Source organism: Drosophila nasuta, chromosome 2R, assembly GCF_023558535.2.
Source record: "Drosophila nasuta strain 15112-1781.00 chromosome 2R, ASM2355853v1, whole genome shotgun sequence".
NCBI lineage: Eukaryota > Metazoa > Arthropoda > Insecta > Diptera > Drosophilidae > Drosophila > Drosophila nasuta.
This window is the reverse complement of record NC_083456.1, coordinates 5761479-5769655: the sequence shown is the minus strand read 5'-3', so window position 1 is coordinate 5769655 and position 8177 is coordinate 5761479. Positions and strand designations below refer to the sequence as shown.

Here is an 8177-nt window from a genome sequence, read left to right as displayed (position 1 = left end):
TATGCCAAACAAAACATTCATTATTCGCTTTTTTAATTTTATATATTTTAAAATAAAATTTTGCTTGGATATTAACAGCGATGCCAAGTTAAAAATAATAACAAACATTTCTCTCTTTAGATTACGTTCAAATGAAAGTGACAGTTTTTTCACAGTAACTATCTAACTTTAACTAATAGAGATCGTTTAGATTATTGTTATTGCTGTGCGACCTAAAATTCAAGCTCAAGCTTCACAGTAACCACCGATATTTATTTCTTTTTATAATTGTCTTATCAGATGACGCGTGGTCAAATTTAAATGCTTGCTTGATCCGTGATTCGCCTTGATTAACCTTATCTGTCACTGAGATCTAGGCGTTTATGAGAACCGACGAACGAACAAACATATTTGTATATTTGGATAATTTATGAGTTTCATTTCTCCTAACACTAAGTTGTAATACCCTTCTACTGAATAGTTGGCGGGTATGAAAACATCGACAATAACAACAACAACAAGCTAAGCATAGCAGTCGGTTGGCTTTTGTTCGTTTGGCGTCGGTCAGAGTGGTTGAATTCTGGGAAAGAGAGAGTGAGGAGGGGAGGTACAACTGAAAGGTGCTGAATGGTGGCAATTGTTCAGCTCAAATAGGCCTCATTTTAGGCCAGCTATTTGTGATGCTCAAGTGTATATGTGTGAGTGTGTGTGTGACACACTTTTCAAGCTTCTGTAGTGCCTAATACTTGGCACAGCCATTGAAGTGGTGCCTCAATTGGTTTTGCGAATTATGCACTGATTGAAGTGCTTATTATGACCGAGAGAAATACATGGGAAACGCAACTTAATAACTCATTTTTAGTGCTGTTATTAAATAGGAGTTTCAAACTGAAAATTATTTATAGTGCTGAACTATATGTAGTACAAAGTATTCATGCTTGGAATCTCAACAGTGGACAGCAGCAGTCTTGTGAGCACATAAAACTTCACAAGAATTTTATGTGTGAGGCAATAAATTTCAGGCACACCACAAATACACACACACGCACACACATACACAGAGTGTACTCCGTTAGTACGCAACATTTGCTATTTATTACGATTTGCAGCAGAGCAACAGCTTCAATATGGCGCACTGATCGACCGATAGCATTGCCGCTTCTTTCTGCTGTATCCTGCATTATTCCTTCTTCCAAAAAAAAGCACAAATACTCACGCCCACTGTTAGATTTATGGCAAGTTTTGGTTGTTGTGCTTTTTTTTGCGCAGCTTAGAAAACTTTTAAGCTGTTTTGATTGCGTCCTTGAGGCATTTGCTTTGTTTTCCACTTCTACATTGATTTCCCCCCTTCCTCTTCCATTAAAGAGGGCAAGTCCTTGACCCTGCTTTGTGTTGTATTCTGTGTTTTGTCATTGAACTGCACCCGCAGACAAATTGCCGTAAAAGTCACAATAATCGTCATCGGCATCGACATCGTCATTTCAGTCCATTGGGCAGGCAACTTCGAGTAACCAGAAAGTGCGTTGCGGCGGCCATCAAGTGAAGAAAAGATGCCATTGCCATGGCTTAATATAGCAATAGTCGGGAACATTTTCGGTCCTTCATTGGGGCCGCTGTCACGTATCTCTCAGCTGTATTGCCGGCCAGGCGCATCTATTTGGCCAGAGTCTGCAAGAAATCACGTCTCAGCTGACACAGGACATGTTTATGGCCATTGAACCGTGAACTGTGAGCTGTACGGGGCCAGCCAATTCGGGGAGCAACTCTTTAAACCATAAATAACCACAGAGCCTCTCATTATGCAGTCGGCAATTTCAGCCGAAAATCTACGAAAATGTACTCCATCTGGTGTTCCACAGTTATCTATTGCCCAGTTTCACGCACGTTTCGTCTATTTACGGCTATTGAACTGACACTGAGTAACAAAATACCACGAAAACACAATATTCTAGGAAAAGTATCTCTAAATAGAAGCAAACATGTTTGAAGTATCTAAATTGCGTGCGGGACTAAAGTCGAGAGATAAATATGAATAAATAGGCAGAAATCAAAGAAGTAATCGAATGTTTCACTATTTGAAGGCTTTGATCTTTTCACTCGCTTGAAATGCGAGCACATTTTGTAGGCTGGTGTAATTGAAATGGTCGCCACTTGCACCGCGAGTTCAATTGAAAGAGTAAACAAATCAGAATGTTCTGAAAAGCATGACATTAACACACACACACACACACACACGCACACAGTCACATGGCAGTGGCACTATCATTTGACGGGTAGGGAAAGCTCCTCGAAAAGACCCCCAAACTCCAACTCAAAGCATTTCTAATTTGTCCAACACTGAGCTCTGACGCTGATGTATGGCAATAGACATTCGTGAGTGGCAGCGGAAGTGCCTAAAATGCGACAACAAGCTTTTCGAGGCGGACCCACAAATAGATTCCAAATGTGAACGCGGCAACGACAGTCCGACAATTGCGAATTGTTCTGTCCTGTCCGGCTGAAATGTTTTAGCGGAGGCGGCGGCTCCAATGGAAATGGTAACTGTCGTCGAGTCTTGACATTTCGGTTTGTTATGGCCGTGCGTGTGCTCGTATCTAGTATCTGTATCTGTATCTGTAGCTGTATTTTTATATGTATCTGTTTGGCCACCAGCTGTAGATTTGTCAGCAGCAATTACTGTTGATCTCAAGTGTTTTTTTTTGGACGTCTTTTGCTGTTGCTGTTGTTATTGAAGTTGTTGTTGTTATAGCTGTTGGCACGTATTCCCACGTTCAACTCATCGCATTCAATTTGCTTGATTTTATTTCCGTTTTTCGTCGCTCGTTCAAGTCCTTTCTTCGTCCTTGTTGTCGTCGTCATCGTCCTTTGCCCAACGGCACCTGCAGCTTGTCTACCAGCATTTTCCTCATTTTCTCCTGTTTTCCTTTGTACTTTCTGCTCTGGTATTTCTTTTTTTTTTTGGTGTATTTTTTGAACATGATTTTGATTTCGATTTTGATTTTGATTTCTCGCGATACCAGCGCAGCGCCGCACCGTTTGCAAGTGCAGCTTGCAACTTGAGTGTGCAATTTGATTTGATTTTCAGCAGTCACGGCAACTGTTGTGCCAAGTGCTTGTGGCATGTCCTCTTGATGGGCAGTTGCGGTCTCGTTTGCCATTAAAATTGACGTTGCCAAATTTACCCACTGCTCCATCCGATACCTCGACACACTCGCTACCTCGACATACAAGTACAGCAGCAACAGCAACAGCAACAGCTACACAAAATTGCCATTTTGTTTAATATTCGACAGTGTATTTTGAGTGTTGTTTTATTCTTGCTTCTTCGTTTTATCGTCGCTTTTTGCAGCCTGAGAGGGCAACTATCTGTGCCAGGATATGTCGTTGCTAGTTGTTGTTGCTGTTTGTGCAACTACAGGATATGAAGTGCTGGTCGATTGGCGCTGAGTTACACTCACACACTCACATACTCACAAGCGCGCATAAGTGTAAGTGTGCCACATGTCCAACGCTGGCACACTATGGCTTATTTGGGCTGCCGTCCCCATGTCCTAGTCAATATTTATGCTATCTCATGATACTATTTATTGCAATTGTCAGTGTGAGCAGTGGCAGAAAATCGGTAATGCAATTTGCCATGTGCATGCTATCATATTAAAATTGCACACATATGAGTACTCAAGTGGTTTTTTTTAGAACATCACGGTTGGATTGAGGCTAATACGCGTTAATGGCAATTCTTCTTTGCTAACAAAACGCACAAGTTGCTTCATTCGCTCGATTTTCCTACAACAGCGTTATCAAATTAATGATTATGCATCACATAAAATATCTAAGAAAGCTGCAGTCTATCTATCTGCAGTTCTTGATTGTCAGATACCTGCTGCCAACTTTAAATAAGAGCAAACTATGCGGTATTATTCTTAAAATATAACAAATTAATATTACTGAAATAGAATTTTGGTATATCAATATTATACTACGTTCATACTATGGCATATCCACCAGATTGTTAGCCAAAAGCATTTCTTAAATAACTTCTAAATATTGTATAGTTGCGATCACGATGCTGACCACGAATATATATATATATATATAAATTGAATGGTAGGTATAAATACGTGGAACACCTTAAGTAACCCAATTCTATTTTGTATAATATCATGGGACTTTAATTTGGAGGTGCTTTTTATATAGTACACATATATTAATTGCGAATTTCATAATTTGTAATTAATAATTTATAGATTTGTACGTTGCTTATTTAAAATCTTCTTAATCTGTATGCTCTCCTAAAATATAGTTTTTTAAGCAAAGGTTTCCATAATATTATCTCTCCTCTACCTAATATTGTACGCACTTTTTTGGCTTTTAGTTTGTGATGAGATTCGGCGAATCAAACTAAAACTTTTGAACCTATTTAGATAACTGAAAATTGTCGGCTGTTTATAGTTGAATTTAATTAAAATTAATTACAGTAATTTATTAATAGAAAGAATATTTATTTTATATAAAAATATATTTAAACAAATTTTGTATTGTAATGCGAATTGTATTGTAATGTAATGCGAATTTATATTATTTACTTTTCATATTTTATTCAAATTAATTTGTACATTATTTAATAGCTGAGCTCTCAAGTTGACCACAAATAACCGAACCACAATCACTCAATAACCACACGGTCGTTTTTTCCGCTGACTCCTTGACCTCTGCAGTGTTTGGTATTTGGTTGAACATGCTTTCAATAGTTATTCAGATGTATTTAATACACTCAGCTGAAGCCTCATGAATTGACCCCATTGGCGGAACGGCAAATGGTGTCCTATATAGAAAGTGATGAGTTGACGAGGGGAAGAAACAGTCACCGTTATTCTTTAACACACTTGCCATGCGTATGACAGCCAAGGACATTCTCAGTACGCCGTACGCCGTAAGCCGTACGCTGCTTTACGCCTGATTTGGCAAGGACACACGGAATGACCTATGCCACGAGTCGCGTTAGGTCGGCGGGAATAAACAGACAAGATGACAACAATGTCTGGGGACAATTTTCTGTGTGTGTGTGTTGACGCTGTTGGTGTTGTCTCTCTGCACGTTGTTTTCGATGTTGCTTTCATTTTCAGCTGTCGCCCTGCCAGAGCCGGCAGGCTCTATTTCTATTTCTTCTACAGCCTCTCCTCCACTTGCTCGACTTGGTTTTATTTGTTATTCATTGCGGGGTATTTGGTACGGAAATGTGGACTAGGCAACTGGCAACCTAAATATGGCAGTGGGATTCCATTGTCAGCAGCCGAAATCCTCAACTATTTCATTTCATTTAATTTGATTTATTTGCTGGTCTCTCTCGCTTGACTCTTGTGTTTTTTACGCAATTTTTTTCCTATGGAATGTTCGCCAGGGAACGCCCCTCGGTTAACGCCTCCATTACATGCGAAATAGGAGCAGGAGCAGGAGTGGACTGCTCATTTATAATGAAAACACACAAATCCAAATCCACACAGTCACAGTCACAGTGATGCAGTCAGGCGGGCTGGCCTGGGCTGTATCCTTGAAGTGTGCGAACAAGCGCCACGTCCTTGAGCCATAAAATCTTCTTGGCTCATGTTGTAGGCCGGGTTAGTTGTATTTGGCATTGACTTGGCCAGAGAGAAAAAGCATGAGCAAGAGAGAGTTGCAGAGACAGAGAGAAAGAGGGAGAGAGACAGCTCATCGCAGCTCTGTTGCAGGCATTTCTGTTGGCAGGCAAAAAATTTGAAGCCAAAAGATTAAAACCATAAATTCTGTTGCGCTTAGTGGAAGCAGTAAGGGCAAGACTAGGCCAAGGGGTACAGTGCCAAAGCTCTTAGAGCATTTCTTTGGCTAAAGTCAAATAGAAAATATAGAAAACTTGGAATAGGGTGCAAAATTAAATTATGAAATAATGCTACATCTAAGACCAAAGCAGACTGTGATAAGAATTTTATAAATAAACGATTATTTCGATAGTGCAGGAATATTCTTAACAACAAGCTTGAAACTTTAAGTGCTTGAAACATTCTCTAAAAAAAGATGAATATATAATTTAAATAAACCGATACTTAACATATTTCCAGCACTTAGAATCCCAAATTAAACTTTTTTAGTTTTTAAACAAAGTGAAATGAAAAATGAACTTTAAGTAAAGTATATCATTAAATGTTGCCTATTATATATTGAATTGATACTCAACTATTTGCCAGCGCTGGTTTCTTTGGTAAGTCTTTGCTAAGAGTCAGATATTTGGCTGCTTAATAATATTACACATACGCCGTGTATGCACACGCAAATACACAGACAGCACTTACATACGCGCACGCACACCCAAAAGCGTCTCTCTGCAATCTTTTGAAAGGTTTTCGGTTAAAATATTTTGCATATTTTTACGGAGAATGTCGAGCCTGAAAGGAGCGCTTACAGCGCAGACTTTTGCGTAGGCTTGCGAAAGGAGAAACGCGAAAGGGTTATGGGAATGAAAGTAAGGCCGCAAGTCAATGTGGGTTCGTGTATATGATACATAGTTGATAATTTCATTATGGTTTACTGTAGTTTATTGATTTTGCCAGCAGATGGTAAAATGAATCGCATATATTAATATCGAGGACTTGTTGTTCTAGGCTACTTAAGATTCATGAAATATTTATAACTCTTGCGGGATGCAGTCAATGTCTGCGGGCTTTTAAATAAAATGGAAATTATTTGGCCAACAGGTGATATTGTCTTGAGAGCAAATGCTCTTTAAACTTCAATATTTACAAGGAAATACCTTTTTAATTTCCGTCATTTATTCATTTGTTTAAAAACAATTTAATAAATAGTCAGTTTGTGTTTTCAGTTGGAGTTGAGCTAGTCATTCCATTTTATTGTGTTTCTGTTGTTACTTTTGTTTAAACCATGTCTCGTCATTCTCGTTTTCTTCGGACAAAGACCGTTCGCTCCAATCCGAGTTATAAGCGCTATCTTTCATCGAAAGGCTCAAAAGTTGACGTGCCGCCAATTGATTATAACATTAGCTTTTGGTTCTACACTAATCGCCATAGTTTGGATTCGCAACATGTTGATCGCTTCTATGATGAATATGAAACAATTGATTTCACAAAGCGGAAAGAAAAGGAATTTTATGATGATATTAGCCAGGATCCAACTTATTCCAAATTCAAAGTTCCATTGTAAGTATTATAGACACTACCCATGAATTATTAACAACCATATCATTTTAGCCAGATGATATGCCAAGAGCGTTACTCTGATAGTATTAAACGATATGATCAACAGTTTTCCCATGAGATAAGGAACATAATCGATAATCAGTCAACGGCCAGAGAGGCATGTTATTTTGTGCGGTATGGTAAAATGTTAATGAAAATACAATACAGGCATAAAATTCAATTTCTATTTATAGAACTGTCGCGTATACGACTTTATGGCCACCCTATCATAATGAAAAGGAACTGGACCACTCAAGTCGCCTTTTCTATGCACTGACTCCTGAAGAAAAAGCTCGCTTTCAATACATTATGTCGAATGATTTCTCCTATACGTAAACTTTCGAGAATTCGTAATAAAATTCAAGTTAAATAATAGGTTTAAACAAGGATAAAATTGACTTCTTAACCGTGTGCCTCAATTTTAAGTTTCCACAACTCCACAGCACCCAGACATAGAGAAGGAGAAGAAACAGCACATTGCATATTCACTGCCATTGGCATTGGCATGGCTGAATGTTGCAAAGTTATTGTAGACTCGAGTCTGAATATTTTTACAATTGTAATTTTTATAATGGTCTTTGGTTAGCTCCGAGTGCATTTCAAACACCGCTGAGTGGACAAAAACAGCAGCATAAATTCAGTAAAGATGTACAAGCAGAAACATTCAAAAGTGTTCATTGCATATTCGATCTACATAAACAGTTTCCGTTTCCGGGCAAACACATTTACATAGCGAGCTACTCCCTCTGCGCTCTGCTCTGTGCTGTGCCGTGCTCTTCTCTCGAATGCTGGCTTGGGGTGCTGGCTGGAGTGCACGGTGCTTGGTGTTGGCGCTTGAATGGAGGAGCATCATCAAGGCGACCGCAGCAATGGCCACCATGCCTGTCATTTACATTAAATATTAACCCAAAATGCTGATAACCGCCACACATTACAAAACATGTTGGACAGCTACCAACAGTCGTTGTTGTT

The 8177-nt window shown here is 39.0% G+C and overlaps 1 protein-coding gene across 1 annotated transcript; it reads left to right on the top strand.

Annotated features, from left to right (window-relative positions):
* Positions 1-6804: 6804 nt before the first annotated feature.
* LOC132785543 (uncharacterized) lies at positions 6805-7604 on the top strand. Its single transcript, XM_060791692.1, has 3 exons — positions 6805-7166; positions 7218-7340; positions 7400-7604. Exons 1-3 carry the CDS (start codon positions 6892-6894, stop codon positions 7539-7541), a joined length of 540 nt encoding a protein of 179 aa, XP_060647675.1. The 5' UTR covers positions 6805-6891; the 3' UTR covers positions 7542-7604.
* Positions 7605-8177: the final 573 nt, after the last annotated feature.

Coding starts and splice junctions, on each gene's coding strand:
- LOC132785543 (XM_060791692.1), top strand. CDS start 6,892: ATGTCTCGTCATTCTCGTTTTCTTCGGACAAAGACCGTTCGCTCCAAT. Junction 7,167..7,217: donor TCCAAATTCAAAGTTCCATT/GTAAGTATTATA, acceptor ATATCATTTTAG/CCAGATGATATGCCAAGAGC. Junction 7,341..7,399: donor GAGGCATGTTATTTTGTGCG/GTATGGTAAAAT, acceptor TTCTATTTATAG/AACTGTCGCGTATACGACTT.